This window comes from Rattus norvegicus, chromosome 3, assembly GCF_021556685.1.
Source record: "Rattus norvegicus strain SHRSP/BbbUtx chromosome 3, alternate assembly SHRSP_T2T, whole genome shotgun sequence".
Taxonomy (NCBI): Eukaryota; Metazoa; Chordata; class Mammalia; order Rodentia; family Muridae; genus Rattus; species Rattus norvegicus.
The window spans coordinates 128532938-128557819 of record NC_141536.1 but is presented as its reverse complement, the minus strand read 5'-3'; the positions used below and the strand labels follow the sequence as shown (position 1 = coordinate 128557819).

Genomic DNA, 24882 nt, shown 5'->3' with positions numbered 1-24882 from the left:
AATGTCCATCTTAACAACTATGCTACTTCTAACACCAATACAGACTTATAAATTGTGGTATATCTACAATGTATAGTATTATAAAACACATAACCTGCCATATTCACCTGCCTACAAATATTCCATTTCCCTGCAAATAATTACAATTTGGTGTCTTCAGTGTAAGGATTTGTTTAATGGAGGTCGAGAATGGGCTGGAGAGATGGCTCAGGAGGTAAGAGCACTGACTGCTCTTCCAGTCAATTCCCAGCAACCACATGATGGCTCACAACCATCTGTAATAAAATCTGATGCCCTCTTCTGGTATGTCTGAAGACAGCTACAGTGTACTCATAAATAATAAATAAATAAATCTTTAAAATAAAAAGAATATGATCCACCATATGAAATAATCAGTTCCATTGTCTCTTGCCAGAAGATATGGAAAGGAAAAGGAAGGGAAGGAGGGATCGGGGTGGGGGAGGGAGAGAGAGAGAGAAAAAGAGAGAGAGAGAGAGAGAGAGAGAGAGAGAGAGAGATAAAGCAAAGCAGATTACATTAAAGAATAAAGAACAAAAGGTTGATAGCCTTTCCAATTAACCACCCAAGCACGAGGCTAATTAAGTTTAGCATTTCACTTCAGATTCAACAGATATCTTCTCCATATTTGTTTACCAACATTCATATACATTTAGTTCGGCATTGTCTGCTAATTTTCTTCAAGTCAGGTGGTCAGTTCAAAGTCATCATTAAAAAAATGAAGGTAGACTTAGTTCTAACTTCAAGATGACAAGATCTGGACATGGTCTGAACGCTTCGTAGCATGTAATTCTTAGTCCTTTTCTTATACATATTGATTTAAAGTGATCATACCTAAGGATCATTTATTTCCTCTGTTAAAATGAGGAATGCAGCTTTTGAGCAGTTGGAAGGAATGTCTTGTTGTTTCCTTTTAAAAAGATTATCACTAGAAATACTTATAAATTTACTAGCTCTTTCAGATATTAACATCTATATTCCAAGGTATAAACTTATATGGTTATCTATTTTATAGGCACTTTAGCCCATTGCTTGTAAAATCAACTAGTCATATTGATATTTTTTATTATTCCCAAATGCATATTTGCTTTGATTTTCCTATAGAGATCAAAGGAACCATGGGTCATATTTTTGGTCATTTGCTTTGATTTTTAGCTTTCTCTTCTAATAGCATCTTGGAGCTGTAAGAGCAGATCAGTGGGTAAAGGGTTGCAAAAGCATGAAGATCTGTGTTAAGATCCCCAGCAAGCATCCATGTACAAAGCCAAGTGCACATGTGCGTCTGCGTCCCAGTTAACTGTGAACTTGACATAACCTAGAGTTACCTAAGCAGGGAATTTCAGTCGAGGGATTTTAAGATCACATTGGTCCCTGAGTGTGTCTGTGGGGGACTGTCTTTATTGCTGTTTGAAATCAGAATGCCTGTGGAATACAGCATGACTCCTTGCTCTTGGAGCCGTCTAAGAGAGCTGGCTAAGCACAAGCCTGTGAGGGAGCCAACAACAGCAGTGGTACTGTACAGTTCAAGTTCCTGTTTGTGTTCTTGCTCTCACTTCTATTATTGATGCATTTAAAGGTCAAAACACCTTCTTTCTCTACTAAGGAGCTTTGGTTTAGAATCCCTTATCACAACACCAGGAAGGAAACTGGAACAGACTATAACCCTAGTACTGGACCTTGTCCAGTACAGGGACCTTGTCAACCAGTAAAGTCAATCTGAGTACGAGGTCTTCACTCTAAAAATAAGAGGAAGGCATCCTAAGTTTCAACCTCTGGAAACCACACCACATCATACTCATGGATGGAGATGCCTGCATACATCTCTCTCTCTCTCTCTCTCTCTCTCTCTCTCTCTCTCTCTCTCACACACACACACACACACACACAAACCATTGTGGGGTTGGGTTTTAGGTACTGATTAACTTGCAAACATATACTTTTTAAATAAATAGGTTGAATACATTATATACATAGATGTTACTAGTATGCAAACATTATAAGGTATTATAAGGTATAATTGGCTTGTAAAATACTTCATTTCAAGTGAACTTTCCATGGTACACTGAAAAAGACTCTTTGTAATGACAGCCACAGTAACAAGTATAGCAATAACCTGTAAAGGAATAACACCTGTAAATAACACCTTTAATGTTCCCCTTGCAAACCTAACTCCACTCATTCCCAAGTAATTCTGAGGTCTAGTCAGCCTTCTTAGTACTGAAAAGAAAGTTTAACCTTTTGCCCACCCTACCCCTTCAGCAAGGTTGTAATCTCTGTGGATTAAAAAACTTGAGAGATCTTAGGCAAATTAACTTATTCTAGAGAAAATTGACTTACTGTTGGGTAAGGCTCAGAGTTTTATGTTCCTGGTGTAATTGAGATTTAATAAAGTCAGGAAAAACACACAGAGTAAGCTTCTGAATGTCACCTGAAGCTGAAGATTCATACGTTGACACTGCACACAGTTGTAGATGTGGGAACTTACACTCACCCAGTCAAAAGGCTAAAGTGAGAGCTAACATGTACACACATGTAGTAAATGTGTTTCAATGTAAAAGAAATGGCCAGTGCTATTTTAAGCTCAGCACTGGCTTTTTTCTTTGTGCAGAAGCTTGGATGAACGCAAAATAAAGAACTCCGAAGTACTTACAACTGATCGGAGGTTATTTTCTTTCACCAGCTTCAAGGATGATTGATAGCAATTTGCAAGGTCTTCCTTGTGGGAACCATTGATGTGGCCTCTGGCTATTGGCCCTACGGTGTGGATGACATCTGCAAAAGCAAAGGAAGGGAGACTACAGTAAGCAAAGCACTATTTACTTTTCACACAACTGGAGCATTCTTTAATTTAGATATCAGTGTTGGGGCTTGGAGACAGGCAAGCTAAGAAATATAGACAACATAAATGCTTCATTGTAAAAGATTCCAGGGACCATACCCTCTCAAGGTAGGCCACCTTCCCAGGACTGCGTGACACCAACGAAAAGAATTTCACTAACATTGAACTATTCCAGTGGTATAGTCCAAGAGTGACAGATTATCAAATAAGTTGTGCATAACTGGCACCCTGGCAGAAGACAAATCCTGGGTGGTACATAAAGCAAGAAATAATTGCCTGCAGAATGAGTATCTGTATTAACAGGGGAAGGAAGTGTCAACGCTAGACACAACTCTCCTTGTAGATTAGACATATGATGTAAAGGGACTGTTGAAAACCTCACCAGGAGAGTTTTATCACAATCCCAATCCTACAATGACAAAGTTCAAACGGCTACAAACAATTTTAAGTTGTTTAGTCTTCACAAACATGAACAGTTGTAGGAATAATAGTATGTACACACATTAACTGATGGTCTGTATCTTATTTTTAACATACTAAACTCTCTCAGAGTAATCTATGCTTTTGAACCTCCTTGTGAGTTTAAAAACACAAAATTTAACTGTTTTTACTTATACACAGACACCTCCAACACTCTGCTATTTTTCCCCATTTTTATACACACGTAAACTGGTGAAGTGCTGGGGTTGAACCCAGAGCCTTGTCATACATGCTAGGCTCCAGCTTCCCCATTTGTAAGTTCTTAAATTCAGGAGTATTACGGAAAGATTATCCTCATTTCAAAGTCAAAACAAGATTAGAAGAAATGAAATTTTGATCCAAATTACTTGAAATACTTTGTAACATTTACTTCCTAGTTTTTTATGTTAATTGAACAATTATGACATTTCACTGATTTAAGTTATAAGAACCAATCAAGTTTGATCAAAGAGATATACTTTGGTCTGTGTTAGCAAGCTATTATAATGAAATAAAATTATTTATTTTGGCTAATCAGCACTACTTAGTTTTAACAAGGACAAGAATAAGAGCGCTTTGTGAAAACAGAAATGTGGCACAATTAAAATTGTACATAAAATTTGAATTGAGACTCATAAAACAAAAAACCTTGGCTGGTCCCCTGCTAAATATTGAGACTATTACATGATATTTGAGAAAGGCCCTTCAAGCATGGATTTCAACGATTAATTCTAAAACAATATTTAAACTCTTGCCAGACAGTATTAAAGATGATGTCATATGATCAAAGTAGGCAGAAAATCTACAGCACTGAATGTCTGCAGATGTTGTTTCACAGGTGGGCCTGGTTCTCATTGTCGTGGTAACTGTCCCAGCAGAGAAATGGAGAATAAAGTGAAATGAAGTTGTACACAAAGTATATAATGACATCATTATTTTGCAATAAAATAACACAAACTACACATATTCAGAAAATTGGAGTTTGGTACCCTACGCAATAAACTTTCATACAAATATGTTATGTTAGCTGCTATTTTTTAATGGATGCTAGACTACAGGGGAGCAGGACCCTGCTTTATTTTATCCCTGTGGGTTACTTGCTTATACCCAGATATGGTATTCCAAATCATTAAATGTATACAAAGGTGGGGCTGTTGGGGACGGGCAACACTAAGCTTTATAAAGCACTGTCCCAGTGGCTGTAGTTGTGGTCGCGTATGGGCTACAAATAAGAGCCTATGGGGTAAAATTAAGATACACAATCCACTTTAGTGTAGGTCATCTCTGGGCACTTAGTGTCCTCTGATGACTTGTGACTTTCGGAGGGAGTTATAGAATGTTATTCTCCAAATACATTTGACTGTAGGAACTTGTGTTATACATGGTGCTTCTTAGAAGACCAAGGTACCCTGATTAATTTGGGGGGAAGGTAGTGGGGCCACTTTGGCGCTCTCTTTCTTATAGAATAAGTTGAACCTCTGTTTCTCCATCACTCCTTATGTAAATGAACATGGTCATGTCTCCCCACTATGTAAATAGAGTAGATGAAAAAGTGTTTTTTATGTGACGCTATGAAAGATGAGTCTACATGATCCAAAGGAACAAAGAAAGGTCTCAGAGGCACTGTGGGAAGAACCATGGTGGGGAGGAGCCTGCGAGGGGAGGAGCCTGTGAGAACTGGTAGTGGTGACCAAATAAAACCCTTCCGGTGCTTCCTTTTAGCCATCGATGGCTACCATAGCCTAAGTGGGGTTCTCAAAAAGTGGTCCCTTGTGTTTCTGCAGCTTTTCGTTTCATTTACAAGTCTGAGAACAAACAGCCTATAAATGAGCTTCGCCAATATCAAAATATCGATCTCCGTAGTTTATGCTCTCTATTAAATTTATAGCGTCCAAGATCAAGTGTTGTTATTGACCAACACAATGACCTCTCAGATTCACAAAACTGGAGGTGAATCAATATGAGACTTCAAGGGAATTTTCTTTCATTATCTTAATTGTTCGTTTTACTTATTAGTAACTACTCTATATAGTTTCATTTTCCCTGATATAAATTACAGTCAGATGGACTGCATCTAACTTCAATTCTGCCTGTATGTGATCAAGTGCCCAGAATAAGCCATCATTTTTACGGGTCTCTGACTTGTTTTACTTTTTTTTTTTAAATCAGCAGTTTCTTTGATGTCATTTCTTCAGTGTTGTACAGCATCATTAATATTTAACATTATAAATGATGCAGATGTAGTATGAATGATATATGGACAATAAATAAAAATAAACACAAACAGAAAAACAAATAATACTTGAACACGGTTAGGAGGCTCAAAGGTTGTCATCGCAAGTGTACTTTCAGATATCCCAAATATCACAGGCTAGACTTTAACGATATCAATTTTAAAATTCTTTGGTTGAATATATAAGAAAGAAAAATTAGAAAAATCAGTTCCTGTAACATTAATGATCTTTGGATTTATTTATATTTTTCAAAATAAATAATATCTTCTCAAGGTACAGGTACACACTCGTGCAAAAAGAAAAAAAAAAAGAGCAACGCCTTATCTTAAGCCTGCGTTCTCAATCCCTTGGGACAGATAATAACATTAGAATCACTAAACTCATTGCCTCGTGACTGGCAAACCTCACAGAATGATGCATATTATTGTTTCCAGAAGCAGCGTCAGCCTCTAAGGGACCTTCTGCCTTTACACCTTGACAGCTGACTCCCACTCAGAAGACCCAAGTCTGTCACTATGTGCTGTGTGAACTAGGGAAGTCTCGCTCCATTTTGGGTTTCAGCCTTCAAAGCTAAAGGTGGTTGTATCGGTCACATCTTTTTGTTGCTGTGACAAATACTTTGAGAGAAATGGCTTAAAAGAGGAAACAGTTATCTTGGGTGATGGGTTCAAAGGCTTCGGTCAGTGAAATGCTTGCTCGACTGTATTTTACCAAAATAGAGGCAGAAAAATTATCTCTTATGTGTGTTAAGAGCATGTGGTGGAAGAAAATGCTTACCTTTGTTAACCATAAAGCAGAGGGAGGAGAAAGGGCAGAGGCATGTATGTATGTATGTATGTATGTGTATCTATCTATCTATCTATCTATCTATCTATCGATCTACCTATCTATCTATCTATCTATCTATCTATCTATATCTCTATATATATTTTTTCCAGGAATACATCCACTTTCTGTAGTGAGCTCTGTGTTCTTATTTCTCACTATGTCCTAGTATAGCTATTATATTACAAATCCATTCAGTCACTTCCCAAATCTCGTAAGATGACCCCAAATCTTCACCATACAAAACAGGTGGTGGTGGTGGTAGTGGTGGGGATTTCATCTTCAAAGTATTATGATGGAGTTTAATGATAATCTTTGCAAATGTCAGATATATGTCCTTTCTGTGGGCTTATCAGGAATGGAAGTATAGATCTTGAGTAATCTAATTCATTTTTGTTCAGATAAATGACTATGAATCATGACTCAAGTTTAACAAGTATGTCTATAAAGTGATGTGTAATTAGCACTGTCCACAGACAGGGTGATTTAACTACAACTGTGAAAAATATAACTCTTCAAGTATTTAGACCTAGAGAGTGGTATAATTGGAGGACTATTTCCTGTGGATAATATACTTTCTCATATGCACATAACCACTTACACATGTCCTTTATAACACTATTGCATGAGGTAGGCAAAAAACAAAAACAGCCTAGAAGACAGCAATAGAGACTAGGTCAATAATAGTACATTTTTACAAGGAGACATTATATTTCATTAAGAAAGAACATGAAAAATGTGAAAAGTTATTCAAGATGCATGGCAAACAGCAATAGAACAAGGATGAATGAAGTTATGTTAAGCATGCTACTATTAGTGCAACACATGTTCAGAGACATAGAAGAGAGCGTGAGCCCTAGCATCATTGAAAAGATAACAAGCAATTAATGACAGAGATTATGTGCTTGGAAAGTTATAGAAACTAAAACAGCGAAGATGACTGTGAACAGCAGATATTTTATTATGCTTACTTTACTTTTCTAATATTTAAACAAATTGCATGTCTTTGGGTGTTCTGGCCACATGTGTGACTTCACTGCATGAGTGTCTAATGCCCATGCAGGACAGAGCAGGCAACAAATGATTGGGGACGATATTTACAAAAGGCTTCTAGCTGCCATGTGGTTACTGGGAATTGAACACTGGCTCTGTGGAAGAGCTAAAAGTGTTCATAACAATATAGTAAAAATGGCCATTTTACCAAATGCAATCTATAGACTCAATGCAATCCCCCATCAAAATTCCAATTCAATTCTTCATAGAGAGAGAAAGAACAGTTTGCAAATTCATTTGGAATAACAAAAAGCCCAGGATAGCTAAAACTATTCTCGACAGTAAAAGAACTTCTGGGGGAATCACCATCCCTGACCTCTAGCTGTATTACAGAGCAATAGTGATAAAAACAAAACAAAACAAAAAAAAACCTGTATGGTATTGGTACAGAGACAGGCAGATAGATCAGTGGAATAGAATTGAAGACCCAGAAATGAACCCACACACCTATGGTCACTTGATTTTTGACAAAGGAGCCAAAACCATCACATGGAAAAAAGACAGCGTTTTCAGCAAATGGTGCTGGTTCAACTGGAGGTCAACATGTAGAAGAATGCAGATCGATCCATGCTTATCACCCTGTACAAAGCTTAAGTCCAAGTGAATCAAGGACCTCCACATCAAACCAGACACACTCAAACTAATAGAAGAAAAACTAGGGAAGCATCTGGAACACATGGGTACTGGAGAAAATTTCCTGAACAAAACACCAATGGCTTACGCTCTAAGATCAAGAATCGACAAATGGGATCTCATAAAACTGCAAAGCTTCTGTAAGGCAAAGGACACTGTGGTTAGGACAAAACGGCCACCAACAGATTGGGAAAAGATCTTTACCATTCCTATATCTGATAGAGGGCTAATATCCAAAATATACAAAGAACTCAAGAAGAAAGACTCCAGAGAGCCAAATCACCCTATTAAAAATGGGGTACAGAGCTAAACGAAACATTCTCAGATGAGGATTATTGAATGACCAAAAAGCACCTAAAGAAATGTTCAACATCCTTAGTTATCAGAGAAATGCAAATCAGAACAACCCTGAGATTTTACCTCACACAAGTCAGAATGGCTAAGATCAAAAACTCAGATGACAGCAGATGCTGGTGAGGATGTGGAGAAAGAGGAACACTCCTCCATTGTTGGTGGGATTGCAAACTGGTACAACCTCTCTGGAAATCAGTCCAAAGGTTCCTCAGAAAATTGGACATTGAACTACCTGAGGACCCAGCTATACCTCTCTTGGGCATATACCCAAAAGATGCTCCAACATACACAAAGACACATGCTCTACTATGTTCATAGCAGCCTTATTTATAATAGCCAGAAGCTGGAAAGAACCCAGATGCCCTTCAACAAAGCAATGGATACAGAAAATGTGGTACATCTACACAATGGAGTACTACTCAGCTATCAGAAACAATTACTTCATGAAATTCATAGGCAAATGGATGGAACTAGAAAATATCATCCTGAGTGAGATAACTCAATCACATAAAACACACTTGGTATGTACTCATTGATAAGTGGATATTAGCCCAACTGCTTGAATTACCCTGGAAGCACAGACCACATGAAAGTCAAGAAGGATGACCAAAATATGGATGCTTCACTCCTTCTTTAAAAGGAGAACAAAAATATCCATAAGAGGGCATAGGGAGGCAAAGTTTGGAGCAGAGACTGAAGGAATGGCCATTCAGAGCTTGCCCCACATGTGACATATATATATGTCACATATATATATTTGTCTCCACCAAAACTAGGTAAGATGGATGAAGCTAAGAAGTGCATGCTGACAGGAACCAGATAGATCTTGCCTGAGAGACACAGCCAGAACATGTCAAATACAGAAGCGAATGCCAGTAGCAAACGACTGAACTGAGAACAGGACCTCCGTTGGAAGAATTAGAGAAAGGTCTGAAGGAGCTGAAGGGGCTTGCGATCCCACAAGAACAACAAATGCCAACCAACCAGAGCTTTCAGGTACTAAACCACTACCCAAAGACTATACATGGATGGACCCTGTGGTCCAACTTCATATGTAGCAGTAAATAGCCTTGTTGGGGCACCAGTGGAAGGGAAAGCCCTTGTTCCTGCCAAGGTTGGGTCCCCCAGTGTAGGGGATTGTTGCAGGGGTGGTAATGGGGAGTGGATGGGGAGGGGAACACCTATATAGAAGGGGCTGATGGACAGGGAATAGGAAAAGGGAATAATATTTGAAATGTAAACAAGAAATACCCACTTTAATAAAAATGGAAGAAAAAAAGGTGTTTTTAACTTCTGAACGCCACTGAGACAGTTATACCTGTCTGTCTATAGTACTCAACTTATATAACTGAGAAATTATCTACTTAAAAATTTGTTTATTTCATGACCCAGTTTATCTGTACAACAATTGCTAGTTCACATTTCAAAGATAAGCTTCGTTTTCATTATAAATAACAAAAGGTTCTTAAGGAAAAATACCAAGACATTTAAAACGGTGGACCTATCAGGTATACCTTGCTTTTATTGTGTTGTAATGAATTATTTCTCTTTATTAAAATATTATTTTCAGGTAAGCGTAGGTTATAGGTGGCACTTAAAAGGGCAGGGTTTTGCTCAATGTTTCAGGAAATAAAAAAAAATTACTATTTTCATTTCACTATTCAATTCAATTTTAAACACCAACATGTTAGACACTACACCTATATATTTGAATAGACAAGTTTTTCTATTACTACAAAATGAGCATTTTCTCCTATATTATTAGCATATACCTTTAAAGTTTTAATATAGCTAAAATAAGCAAATCCTCCATAATCACATAGTAATATATTTCAGAATTGTCACCATAGACAAAGAAATTGAAAAAAAACTGTGACGAACTATTAGAGATAAAAAGGGTAATACAGAAAACAATTGGTTTCGATGTTTAAGGACCCAAGTTTCAGCCCACAGTCATTGATCAATGTGGAGACATATACTATCAAAAGATAAGATTATTATTCATAAATGCTTCCAAGGTTATTACACATTGATGGAAATGATGCATATTTGTATATGTGTCATGTGCTTAGCATGAATCTCTTTACCTGACCCTACAGTCTGTATACATTCAATGTCTAGTTTTGCTATACAGGTACAGTTATGCAAGTAGTTACTTCAAAATGTGGTTCAGTGTAGCAACCGTGTCTCTGCTATTTCATATCTCCTTTGTAGGTCAGAAATTCTTTTTTTTTATGTCTTCCAAAGAATTCTTTTTATTTTTTTTATTTTTTTATTAACTTGAGTATTTCTTATATACATTTTGAGTGTTATTCCCTTTCCCGGTTTCCGGGCGAACATCCCCTTAACCCCTCCCCCTCCCCTTCTATATGGATGTTCCCCTCCCCATCCTCCCCCCATTACCACCCTCCCCGCAACAATCACGTTCACTGGAGGTTCAGTTTTAGCAGGACCAAGGGCTTCCCCTTCCACTGGTGTTCTTACTAGGCTATTCACTGCTACCTATGAGGTCAGAGTCCAGGGTCAGTCCATGTATAGTCTTTAGGTAGTGGCTTAGTCCCTGGAAGCTCTGGTTGCTTGGCATTGTTGTACATATGGGGACTCAAGCCCCTTCAAGGTCTTCCAATCCTTTCTCTGATTCCTTCAACGGGGGTCCAGTTCTCAGTTCAGTAGTTTGCTGCTGGCATTCGCCTATGTATTTGCTGTATTCAGGCTGTGTCTCTCAGGAGAGATCTACATCCGGTTTCTGTCAGCCTGCACTTCTTTGCTTCATCCATCTTGTCTAATTGGGTGGCTGTATATGAATGGGTCACATGTGGGGCAGGCTCTGAATGGGTGTTCCTTCTGCCTCTGTTTTAATCTTTGCCTCCCTATTCCCTCCCAAGGGTATTCTTGTTCCCCTTTTAAAGAAAGAGTGAAGCATCCACATTTTGATCATCTGTCTTAAGTTTCATGTGTTCTGTGCATCTAGGGTAATTCAAGCATTTGGGCTAATATCCACTTATCAATGAATGCATACCATGTGTGTTTTTCTGTGATTGGGTTACCTCACTCAGGATGATATTTTCCAGTTCCAACCACTTGCCTATGAATTTCATAAAGTCATTGTTTTTGATAGCTGAGTAGTATTCCATTGTGTAGATTTACCACATTTTCTGTAGCCATTCCTCTCTTGAAGGGCATCTGGGTTCTTTCCAGCTTCTGGCTATTATAAATAAGGCTGCTATGAACATAGTGGAGCACGTGTCTTTTTTTTATATGTTGGGGCATTTTTTGTGTATATGCCCAAGAGAGGTATAGCTGGGTCCTCAGGTAGAGCAATGTCCAATTTTCTGAGGAACCTCCAGACTGATTTCCAGAATGGTTGTACCAGTCTGCAATCCCACCAACAATGGAGGAGTGTTCCTCTTTCTCCACATCCTCGCCAGCATTTGCTGTCCCCTGAGTTTTTGATCTTAGCCATTCTCACTGGTGTGAGGTGAAATCTCAGGGTTGTTTTGATTTGCATTTCCCTTATGACTAAAGATGTTGAACATTTCTTTAGGTGTTTCTCAGCCATTCGGCATTCCTCAGCTGTGAATTCTTTGTTTAGCTCTGAACCCCATTTTTAATAGGGTTATTTGTCTCCCTGCGGTCTAACTTCTTGAGTTCTTTGTATATTTTGGATATAAGCCCTCTATCTGTTGTAGGGTTGGTAAAGATCTTTTTCCAATCTGTTGGTTGCCGTTTTGTCCTAACCACAGTGTCCTTTGCCTTACAGAAAGAAACTTTGCAGTTTTATGAGATCCCATTTGTCGAAATTCTTAAAGGGGACTTCCAGAGGCGTGGCTTAGAGTCTAGAATACAGCTCAAGACTTCAGTTGCTTTCCGAGTTGTGGGAGACTATAATGTCCAAAGGTTGGAGGGCTGTCATTCTCTCCAATGACATCCTTGATTCTCGTATGAGAAACATATTCTCTGTATGGATGTTTGGCTTTTCTCACAGCATGGCATCCACAAAACATTTTACATACACAACAGCTCAGCTTCCTAAAAGCAAGAGCATGCGCAATGGTACCTTTTATAACATAGCCGCAGAAGGCACACTGCACCACTAACACTTTATTCTGTTAGCTGTAACTGCCATGGCGTGGGAGAGGGAGCAGCACGTTTTTTTCATATTGAGTGATATAGACCCTTTCTTTTGATGAGAGCAATAGAAAAGCATTTGTTTCCATAATTTAAAAGCCACGGTGCAGTTTCCCAGACCTAGTTTTGTGAGCTGAGTTTTTGATACACATATGTATCAATTACAGACTGCGGTCTAAGACAAATATGATCCCATAAAAAGAAGGATATGATTAATACTATCACAAGTATAGAGGTCTCAGGCCAATAATCTTAAGAACTCAATTGCTGATTTAATAAAAGTCAGAGCCAGACAACACGGGACTCTGAGTTGAGTATATTTATTCCCTGTAAACAAAATGTAGTTTGGAGACTGGTGTGAGGAAGGGAGTTCCTAGATTCAAATGTCAAACACCCATTCAGAGCCTGCCCCACATGTGGCCCACACATATACAGCCATCCAATTAGATAAGATGGATGAAGCAAAGAAGTGCAGACCGACAGGAGCCGGATGTAGATCGCTCCTGAGAGACACAGCCAGAATACAGCAAACTCAGAGGCGAATGCCAGCAGCAAACCACTGAACTGAGAATAGGACCCCCGTTGAAGGAATCAGAGAAAGAACTGGAAGAGCTTGAAGGGGCTCGAGACCCCATATGTACAACAATGCCAAGCAACCAGAGCTTCCAGGGACTAAGCCACTACCTAAAGACTATACATGGACTGACCCTGGACTCTGACCTCATAGGTAGCAATGAATATCCTAGTAAGAGCACCAGTGGAAGGGGAAGCCCTGGGTCCTGCTAAGACTGAACCCCCAGTGAACTAGATTGTTGGGGGGAGGGCGGCAATGGGGGGAGGATGGGGAGGGGAACAGCCATAAAGAAAGGGAGGGGGAGGGATTAGGGGGATGTTTGCCCGGAAACCGGGAAAGGGAATAACACTCGAAATGTATATAAGAAATACTCAAGTTAATTAAAAAAAAATGTCGGGCTTGGCATGGCTTTGTTGGCTCCTTTGTTTTAGAGCCAGGCAAAACATTGTGGACACAGGAAAGGCCGGGTGTGGAGGTTTCAGAATCTGCATCGTAAGTCTCTAGGGGCTGTTGTATCATCCTTCTTCCCCAGAGTGTCTACCTCCACACTCACAGAAAGAAAAGCAGCCTTTGAGCAGTGCTCTCATTTCACTGAAGAAAGCCGAGAGCACAGAAATGTAATTTGTACATTTAATCAACATTTCAAATGCAGCCCCTTGAAAAGGTGTGGAAAATGAGGGGGCAGGCCCTTTTGTGTCTCATCAGGCTCGAGTGTGGCAAGACAAATGGAACCTTTTCTGCTCATCTCTTTCTGAAATCAATCAGTTGATAATTCAGCTTTTGTTTTGAAGCCACGTGCTTCCCCCATCCCTATTTATCCTGGGAAATTAGTCTGAACTACATAGAAATGGAGGGTAGCGGAGAAGGTGGCCTTTAAGCGAGTACACAGATGAGCCCCTCATCATTTCCAAAAAGTATAAATTGAAAAATGTGTGAGTAGAATGCCTAATAAATATCGAAAGCAGTAGAGCTATTTACATAGATTCAATCAGACTTCTCCTTGGCAAAACAGATGCAGCTAAAACATTCTGTGGAAATAAAATATTATCATAATGAATTTTAAAACAAATGTGAGAGTGCAGATAGGTTGGTCTCATCACTTTCCATTTGAGGAGTGACTGTGCTACATTCACACTGTTAATGAACAGTCAGACCAAGTGTAGAATCAATTACATTTGCTTTCATTCACTGCACTCTTGTATTCATAAGTATAATCGGTCCACCTAACAGTCTGCATAATGATACCATGCTCTGTCAATCATATTCAAATCGCACGAATTTTTAAGGAGAAAACCAGTGCATGGAATTAAATTGATCTTCTTTTCTAGAGATACAACCAGAAAAACCAAACACTGAAGGTACTATTTGTAAATCTTATTGACCAATTTATATGATAAGTGACACCAATCGGTGACCTGAAAGTGAATACTTCAAGTTCAGTTAACAGGAAATTGAATTACCCCCTGATCGCATTACAAAATAAATGCTGCTTTTTCTTTCCATGTAGGGCACTGTTTTCAAAGACAGGTTTTCAAACTTGCTTTTTTTCCTTATTGTACTTCAAGAAACAATCAATTGTCCATAAAATGTTTTCTTTCAGAGGTGCAGAGGACTTCGGTAACAATATAAGTCAGCTCTTCAATTGCACCAGCTTTTTTACTTTAAATAATTCTTGTATACTTCATGAGTTACATGATGAGTTTCTACATCCACAGAGACTATAGTTAGTCATCTTCTTTAATGAGTTTAGAATAAACTAATATGTACATTGCCTTATAATATGATTTGCTTTGACCCTGTGAGGTGGCTTTTCCTTTTCTCTTAAAAGTGGCTTTTAGCTTGCTTGCTTAGTTTCCTTGGTACTATAACTCTCTATGTCTAAGATTAAACAATTAGGTGGTAACCAATATTTGCACTTTCATCTGATGAACACACATAGATATCTCATATAATTTTGAGCTTCAGAAGGTCAACTGGCGTGTTGGTTTCAGTTTTAGATGGCATTAACACTGTTATGTTTGGGACATGTTCCACACTTCATTTCTTTCAGAGCTGTGATATTTTAAGCTCATTTTAATAAGATATTATTGAATCACTTTGTTCCCAAATGTTTTCTATATTTTAAGAAATGTAAGAGACAAAGCTCATCTTTAATTTTGTATTATCTCCCCTTACCAAAGAAGTAGTTAAGACTGTCCTTGTTCAAAAACAACAAAAAATGACCTTGCTAATGGGTCTGTTTCCTGTTTCAAATTGAACTTGTTACTCATAGCCATTAAAAAATCATACAGATTATAATATGTACAGTGGAAAATCCTATAGTCAATGACTTGCTATCGTTGAAATTTCACAGGATACTGGGGGCATCTAGATTACAATGGTGTGATTTCCAATAGAGATGGGTCAGGGAGGGAGTGTGGGAAGCTGAACAAAATCCCAATGCTCAACATCAATTTACAACCAACTCAAAGAGAACATATCCTTGAAGGAAGTGAGTCAAAGACATGGTATTTCTATTGCTTCCACAGTAAGGGGGAGGGGGAGAAAGAAGCCTAGACAGACAATATGACTTTTTCAACGAAGATGATAATAAGTCCTTTGTTTTTCTTTAAGAAATTACAGCAACTTAGCCTTTTCTGGGACATGAGAAACAGCACTGTATTAGGACTCAAGGAGAAGGCAAGCTTTTTAGAAATCCCATGTGGCTCACAAAAATGAAGGATTGTAAGTCTCCACTGGAATTGCAATTGAACACAGTGACTAGGGGAGAACTGACATGTTTTGAGGGGTGCACTGAGGTCCTGGATATGTATCAGCTCTCAGTCACCACCACAAGCCCAGATAAGAACAATTCTTCTGTAATCATCCGCTGACCCATGGACTCTGTCTCTTACTCAAAAGGACCTATTAACAATGACATTTCATCAGGTGCTGGTGTTTGGGGACTAGGAGCCACGTCTGGCTTGGAACCTGCTCTGCTGCCTAGGCTGGTTTTGAAATTGTAGGGATCTTCTAGCTTCTTTTTCAAAGTGCTAGGATTACAGGTTGAGACACCATGCCCAGGAGTGCCAGGTTTGTGAAGCAAGTATTCCATTCATTCTCACCATGTGGGTCATTTTGCTTGTTTGCTTGTTTGTTTGTTTGTTTGTTTGTTTGTTTTACTGGTTCTGGTTCTAGAAATGCCCTGGAATTTGGAATGGCCTGTCCATAACACTTGTCTGTTCAAACTCCTCCCATTCCATGAGACCCAAGGAGAATTTAGCTTTCCTGAAAATAGGGTCTAATATCCTACCATAAGAGTTAATTTTCACCTATTCTCCTTTCTTTGGTATCTGATAACATTTATGTTAAATTATTACTACTTTGACTTTTAACATTTCTCCAAACTGGGGTCTCCAATAGTATGACAATTCTTCCCCATGATTCCAAGCACTGTTAGTCACTGGAGGTAGACACAACTCCATTTGCTTTTAGATTGTTTCTGAGACACTGTGCTTCTCAGACTCTTACCTTGCTGAAGTACTACCAGGCTTCCTCTGCAGGATAAATGATAGATCAGTGTCTGTCTTCCACACAGCCAAGAACTCTATGGGAACAGTTGCTTAATGGATAATTAGGGAACCTAGGAATGATTAAATAAAAGTCTGTCCAATTGTCATCTGTCTAACCAGAGGTGGTGCAATGGATGAAAGAAAACAATGAGGTAGAGTGGATTGTCTTAGCCTGGGCAAGCAATGGAATCCAGTTACACTGCTGGTGATCATTCATCATGAAGTTTTACAGAGCCAAGGGTTTGTTTCTTCAAAGTTCAAACCCAGTTGAACATTTTCTAAAAACTGCACTGCACATGACTGTGAAAGTAGATTCCAAGAGCATTGTACTAGGATTAAAGTTATTAGATTCTTTCCAGTGACTTTTCTAGAAGGAAAAGGAACCAAAAGACAATGAAGTGACTTCTTTGTCTTGCTTTGCAAGAGCCAATTAAAGAAACACAGTTTCCAAAAGTGACATTTCCTTCACTTACGTAGGGCTCTTATTGGAATAAATCTCCTTTGTTTTCGAGAATGATTTTGTTTTTTGAGTCACAAAATGGAGTATGACATTCCACATAGAGTGACAAACTGCTAATGGGAGCACCAGTCACATTCCTTGAGGTGGGGGAGGGGAAAGGGATATCCCTATAAAAAGAAACCTCCATCTCCATCAAAGGAATTGGTGTTGGCATCTTTCTGTGACTGTTCAATGCATAGGTCAACTCTACTCTTTAGAGTCCAGTGCCTAAATACATAACATCTGTACTACATCTGTGTGCACACATCTCCACAAGTATCCTACCACAACTATGATCTCGAGAAGAATCTTTATTAGAAACTGAGAACAGAATACTTGGAACATTGTGTTGACATACCTTCTAAAAAATGTGTACAAATATCTGTACTGAGAAGGTGCGTTATATTTATGGATTTAACTTACGACATGGGATCATTGCCCCGTGCCTTTGTCTATAAAGAATGAGTTGATAGCTATTACAGTGGTCCAGGCAGCCAATAAAATAGAGGTAGACCCTTATATAGTGTCAAAAGGAAGCTGCCACATTTTGATGTCAATTCTAGTGTAACGGAAAGTGGGATGCATATTAAAACTGATTCTGAGGAACTGTCTCTGTGGGACAGAGGGTGTCAGCAAGTTAGACTGAATAATGGCTAGGACACAAATTGTCAAATTTATCAAACTTTCTGAGAGCTTCTCACCACCATAAAGATAAAACATACAAGTGGAGCAGACAAAGAAAAGGTCATGTTTTTTTTTTTTTCCTACAGCTAAAGGTAACTAATTCTCTAGCACTGAGGCAGATTTTCACAGTTTACTTTTCTTTGCCTATGTTGGCCCTGACATAGAATCAGTCTACCACAGAGTCTTTCAGTCCTGATGCATTATGAGAACAAGATACAAAGAGCTTAACACATGCTTCTGAAAGACTATTTAGTGGAAACTATTAGTGCAAAATCACAGAAGCGAAAACGAAAGACCTTGTGATGGGAACTCAGAAGGCAGGAATGAAACCTTTGTACAGTAGATCTAAAAATTAATTAAAGAAATCAGGATTTAAAAAGAAAGAAATACCTTAAATTAATTAATTAATAACGAACCATGTTGCTCTCTAAAATATACTCTTGTATAGGCTTATTAGAAAGCATTCTCAGTTTTATTTAGAGAAGAAGTCATGACTTAGATTTGATAAGATGGCTAGTGATTATGGTGAAAAAATTAATGTTAATGAAGTAGATATTGCACATGTAGGATTAAAATTATACTATAAAGCATCATCTAGAGATAGGGAAAAAATTGTCAGTGGAATCTATAATTATGTCAGAAATTAGCAAAGCCAAAAGCTTTTAAAAATTATTTATTCTTGAAGGTGGATAGATGACCTCATCAGTTAAGAATACTGGCTGTTCTTCAGAGGACCTGGATTTGATTGGCAGCATCCACACCATGGCTCACATCCAGTCTACTCCCAGGTAATGCGATGCTGTCTTGTAGCCTATATAGTACCAGGCATAAGCATGGATCACAGACTTACATGGAGACAAAATACCCACACACATAAAATGCATAAATATTAATATTTAATTTTTATTAGTGTGTATGTCAGAAAGAGTGTGCAAGCATATGAGATGGAGAGGGAGAGAGAGAGAGAAGAGAGAGGGAGGGAAGGAGGGAGGGAGGGAAGGAGGGAGGGAGGGAGAAAGGGAGAGAGGGAGAGAGAGAGAATGTTCATCTAAGTAGAGGGTAGAGGAGTCAGATATCTTGGAGCTGGATTCACAGGTGGTAGTGAGCTTCTCAACATGGTTACTGGCAACTAAATGCAAGTCCTTTGCAAGAGCAGTATACATTCTAAACTGTTGGATCATGTCTTTAGCCGTACAAGTCTGTGTGATATAATCGTATGGCCATTCATTCTCCTAAACTGTAAGAAGAATACTGATTGTCAAGTTCATTATAGAAATAAATAACAAATCGCACAGGAAAACACAAAGCCCAGTACCCAGCATGCGGGATGGGATGAGCACTGACTTTCCTCTATTCATAATGTGCCTTGCTGGAAATGCAATGTGATCTTCTGTGTTTCACCATTACATTTGAGTCTTTAAATGCTAGTCGGATGGGTGCTGATTTCATGTTTCCTGTTCCTCTGTTCCTCACCATTCTAGCATCCTCTCTCCTTTTCTGTCTCACCTTATTACTGATGTTATAGACATTTACCTTGATGAATTCCTTCCAGAACACTGTGTGTCTGGAATTTTCTATATGTATGCATTTTCACTTGTTAGTAGTTTATTTTCAACCTAGAGTGCTAGTTTTTCCTGACATAATGATGGTGCTACCGACCTCTGACAGTAAAGGTGTCACAACCTCCAACCACCTGGGGAGAGAGTCTCAGTGAGAAATTATCTTGAGCAGGTTGGCCTGTAAGGATTGTTTCCATTCTTAGTTGAGTTGGGAAGAGCCATTGTGAAAGTGGTTAGACCGAACACAAATGTGGAAACCACAATTTTGTTGGTGGAACTCTGAGGTGTCTCAGAGTAAAGAAAGACAGCAACAAGCTGGTGAGAAAGCAAGGATAAGTGGATTTATTCCTTCCTGTGCTTGACTGTGGTTATGGCTGTTGCAGTTTCTGGTATAATATCACTCAAGGAGAAGCTACTAAACTATCTGCACACTCTTGTCATCAGAATTGTATTCCAAACAACCCTCCTGTCTTTATACATTATCCAGTCACCAGTAATCTATTACAGCAATACACAATAGACCAAGATAAACTTCTTGTTATAAGTCGATTGTTCTCCTTTCCTTTTTTTCTAGAATCCTTTTCCTAAAATTGTAAATAGACTTTTAAACTTTTATTTTGGACCTTGAAGGTGTGATCAGTGAATCTTAGGCCTCTGCTTCCAGTCGGTTTGGAGGCTTTTACGGTAGATTGAGGTCCAATTGCTATGGTAGTGGAAACGAATTGATGGCAAGTAATAGTTCATCCTTTAGGCTACAGTGGGAGAAGGAAGTGGGCTAGACTGTCACTAAAATACCACCAAAACCTCATTCAAGAATCCTTAATGGATGAGTTTATAGCCCTGGAAACCTCTCTCTATTTTCTTGTAAATACTTGATCTTTGCCGCATTTTAGAATATTTCCTTGGCTTATTTTTCAGATGTTTCCTGTCTTTTATGCTTCGTTTTATTTGAAAGTTTTGTTTTTCAGTTTCCAAGAATTTATATTACCTAGTTGTTCCTCCTTCTGTCTTCACTGGAACATGTTTTTATAATGTGTGTGTGTGTGTGTGTGTGTGTGTGTGTGTGTGTGTGTGTGTGCGTGTGTATATGTAGTTTGTGTGTACATTATACATAAAGTGCCAAGGATAACTCTCACTAATAAATATTTCTTAGTTTATGTTAATTAACATAATGTTACATTGACTCTTTCTGAACTATTTATATATAGCCTGAATAAACTTTCTGCATTTCCATAGGATTGCTATTTGCAATGGAAACAAACAACACCTTGGCAAGATATCTCACATAAGAACAATTAGTATTTTTCTTGTGCAGCTAATTATGCTGCTATATTTTAACAAAGAAATTTCCTCCCATAGCTTACAATGATTTACACAGCTTTTGTAGTCTTGAAAGATATCATCTTATGTTTTAAAAATAGGAAACAAACATAGTTACAATACATGCACACACACACACACACATACACAGAGAGAAATAACAAATGGAAAACGGGAAGCACACTCAATATTTTTACGACTCAGATGCATCCTATCACATGCATTCAGATCACCCTAGCCTGCAGTGCTGCTTTGAGAACTGATGACAACTTTGCCCCAAGTCAGATGTAAGTTGTGTTCCATTGTTATCAATACTACAGCTTTGTAAAAGTAGACTTGAACATGTGCCAGAACAGTATACTTCAAAGGAAGTTTTAGATACTTAATTATAATACATTGATTACATTAATCAAGAAGCCCATTCAAATTGCTTGAAACAAAAGATTTTTTTAGTGTTTACTTTAGGCATGATATTTGTTTTTATTTTTTTTTAGCAGCTTAGGTGTCCAGAGACATTCTAAAACAGAAATGAATGAAGGAGCTGAGTAATTTCCCAAAGCTGCTATGCTGCACGGCAGTTTGGACACACAGCAGACAATATTAACAACATATCTTAATAGACTTTTATCAACTTTACAGTTTCGTTTGTTGTGAGCAGCCAAACTTTGAATACAATTAGTAAGCTTCCAGGGTAGACTTGACTGCTACAGGAAAGATCTTGCAGAACAACACAATTAACCTTTCTAGTGGAATTGCCAAAGGTGATTGTATTGATAGAATAATGTCGACATTTCCACGGGATTAAATGAAACATGTGTGTTCTTGCCTCCTACTGTTCTCATGAAGTGAAGATGAGCAAACACACAGATACAAAACGATTGAACGCCATAAAGACAGTGATGGCCCTTCTCTAAATGTGACCCCTGCAGGTAAGGATCTAGTCACTGGATCTGGCTACATAGTAGTTAACTTTACTTGCTGCCTTTGCAGAGGGCCTGGATTCCATTGTCAGTACTCACATTGTGGCTCAAGCCCTGCAATACACAAGTTTCATCAGAAGATGCCCTCTTTTGACTTCTACAGGCATGAGTCAAATATAATGTGTACATATGCACATGCAGGCAAAACATTACTACACATGAGATAAAAGCAAATATCTATTTTTAAAAAAGAATGTGGCCCTGGATCAGAAATCCATGGATTAAATGTCCAGCCTTCTTATTTAGTCCTCAGGTTCTGCGATCTGTCAGTCGTTGGAATCACAAGGTAAATTCCTCCTAATGGCAAAAGCTATCATAGTCCTGGCTGTCATTAAATTAGAAGAAACTGTCTCTGGTTTCGGGTTTTAAAAACTTTGCATATACTTTTTTGGAGTGGAGGAAGGATCTTAGAGGAAGCACAGAGGCCAGAGGATGGAAAGAAAATTGTCCTGAAAATGCTCTCAAGATACAAAGATATTCTTCATCTTAGGAGCTAGCTGGTCCACTTTGCAGCCTCTGAGAAACATGGCTTTTTAACAGCAACCCAGTAAAGTTGATTTTCTGTACATCTTCCTCATTCTTCTTTATGAGAGACTTGATGATTTGTGTAAATGCATTCAGTAAAGGAAGGGTTTGAAATAGATGAACTGTTTTACACTTAGCTCCTCCCAGATCAGGGCCTTAGCATACCTCAGTTCCTCCCAGGTCAAGGCCTTAGTCTTCCTTCACTTTTCTGGGTTTAAGTCTCCATATTTTGTCCCAAAGTGAACTCTGTCTACCTCAGAATCTTGGCTTGTCTAGAAATTGCCTCATAAAGGCAGGGCTTTGGTGAGAAAATTCCTCCCTCTGCTACTGCTAAGGGACCTCTATGAATAGCAAAGGAAAAGGAATGGTCCATGTTTGTAATGGAGCCAATTGCTGTCTTCACAATTAGGTTAATTTCCTTTATTTTCTGAGTCACTGAAGTCTGAGGCAGGGACTGGGTTTGGGGTGGGGTATATAGCACTCCCTTTACAACCATAGTTGGATACCCTAATGTCTTCTGGTATGACCTCAGACTTTAGAAAATGTACTCCTACCTAAATCTTGCATCAGAATAATTATCTTTTGAATTTTTGCTCCCACTACCCATTTCAACAAGTTATGAAGCACATGCAGTTATATCTTGGTTAATTCTGATGGTAATCTTGTAGAATGACCCTTGTAAACTGCCATATTTAGTTTATGATTATGACCTAGTGTACCCTCACTGGATTCTAAACTCCTTTGTCTCCATTGCCTTTCTTGTTGCTGAATATGACACCTAAAAAGAAACTAAGGAAATAAGGGTTTGCTTGGCTCAGGAGGGTAAGGTATGGAAGTAGTAGCTTAAGTTGGCCAGTCATACTGCATCTGCATTTAACAAGCAGAGAAAGAAAAATGCTGGAACTCTACTTGTTTTCCCTGTGTTATTAACTTAGGACTCAACCCATAGGATAGTCAAGGTCAGTTTTCCGTCATCTAAATCACCAAAAAATTCTTTTGCAGACACACCTAATATATGCCTTTGAAGTGACTTGACACGCAGTCACGTTAACAATCACAGTTAACCATCATCACATCCTGCTGAGCTTCCTGCCCCCTTTCTCCCTTGATACCTCTTAGGCATAGTCAAAATGATCTAGAGTTCTTGGTCAAAGAGTTCCTGGATCACAAGCTATAGAATTGCTACTTCAGTAAGTCATAGAGGACCAAGGATGCAGATGGAGATGGAGAACTTTCATTTATGAGATGAGAATTCCCCAGATGATTCCTATGATGTTGGTCTGCTACCTCATGCTGGAATAGCAGTATACAAGAACAATGGCAGCCTACCACTGCCTAGCCATTTCTACCCACAACTTCATAGATCATTGCTCATTTGGCATCAAATGTTCTGGCCTTGACTTTTTTGTCCAAAAAATTCTAATAATAATTGTACCTTAGCAAGGGTCACTGCATATTTATTAAAATGCTGTTCTGTTGATATGTGTAGTCTCCCTTGGCCTGCCACACTTTGTTCTCACATGGGCTAGTTATAATCTATAGATTTAAATGACCCATAAATGCCAGAAGGAAAGTATATGGAATTTCTACTTTAGACCTTATGAATTGGAAAAGGACCACAAATATAATCACAATTTAGATAAATATTGCAGTAGGAAGCACTTATTCTGGATTAAATGTCAATGGAAGAGTAATGGCATTAATTGAGAGATTGATTAAAATAATTCAAATTGCAGGATCAAGAATTGTATGAGCACTAATTGTGAGAAGAAAGATAATTAACACATATTTCCCAACAAAGCCAAAGAACCAGCAGACTCAAATGGAAATAACTAAGCCTGTAATTGACTTTGAATACACTTAGGTGAAAGAATCAGTAAGTGATTGGATAGAAGATATACAGATACTCCATAAGCAAATGATGAGAGGGTGGTCAACATCTTTAGTTGTTAGGGAAATGCAAATTAAATCAGAAACACCGCATACCTACTTAGATAACTATAGTGACAAATTTTCACTATCATAAGTGTGAGGCTGGAAGAAAATTGCAGCCCTGATGCATTGGTGTTAGCATGGATGTAAACAGCATTTAAGAAGCAGTAAATGCCGCAACATCTTAAACATAGAATTTTAATATGACTCAGTATCTCTACTGTTAGGAATTGTCAAAGAGAAATGACAATGTATGGTTCCAATAAAAGTCTATGCACAAGTATGCATAGCTGTTTTATTCTTGACAGGCAAAAAAAGGCTACAGTCAAATAACCCACCAATAGATACATGAACCATCAAATGTGTGTCTAGACAATATTTTATCCTAAAATAAGAGAGAGTGTGGTGTGACATACAGTCTAACATAGAAACTTCACAAGACCATTAAGCTGAGAGGGAAAAGACATAGAAGTCCACATGAAGATAGTTACATAACATGTCCAGAACAGGAAATTTCACAGACACAGAAGGTGGGCTAATGAATGTCTATAATAAGACAGAGGAACAATAAATGACTACTAATGGTTGTACTTTATTTTTTTAATTTTTATTATATATTTCTTTACTTACATTTCAAAGGTTATTCCCCTTCCTGGTTTCCTGTCCATAAGCCCCCATTCCCTCCTCTCCTTCTCCCTCATACAGTTATTCCCCC

At 38.4% G+C, this 24882-nt stretch overlaps 1 protein-coding gene across 9 annotated transcripts in view; it reads right to left on the bottom strand.

The window, feature by feature from the left end:
* Positions 1 to 24882, bottom strand: part of Macrod2 (mono-ADP ribosylhydrolase 2) — a 2026216-nt gene that overhangs the window by 875930 nt on the left and 1125404 nt on the right. For all 9 annotated transcript variants that reach the window (NM_001428715.1, NM_001428716.1, NM_001428717.1 and 6 more), the window contains 1 exon segment: positions 2669 to 2790. In NM_001428715.1, the coding sequence (NP_001415644.1) occupies positions 2669 to 2790 (122 nt within the window).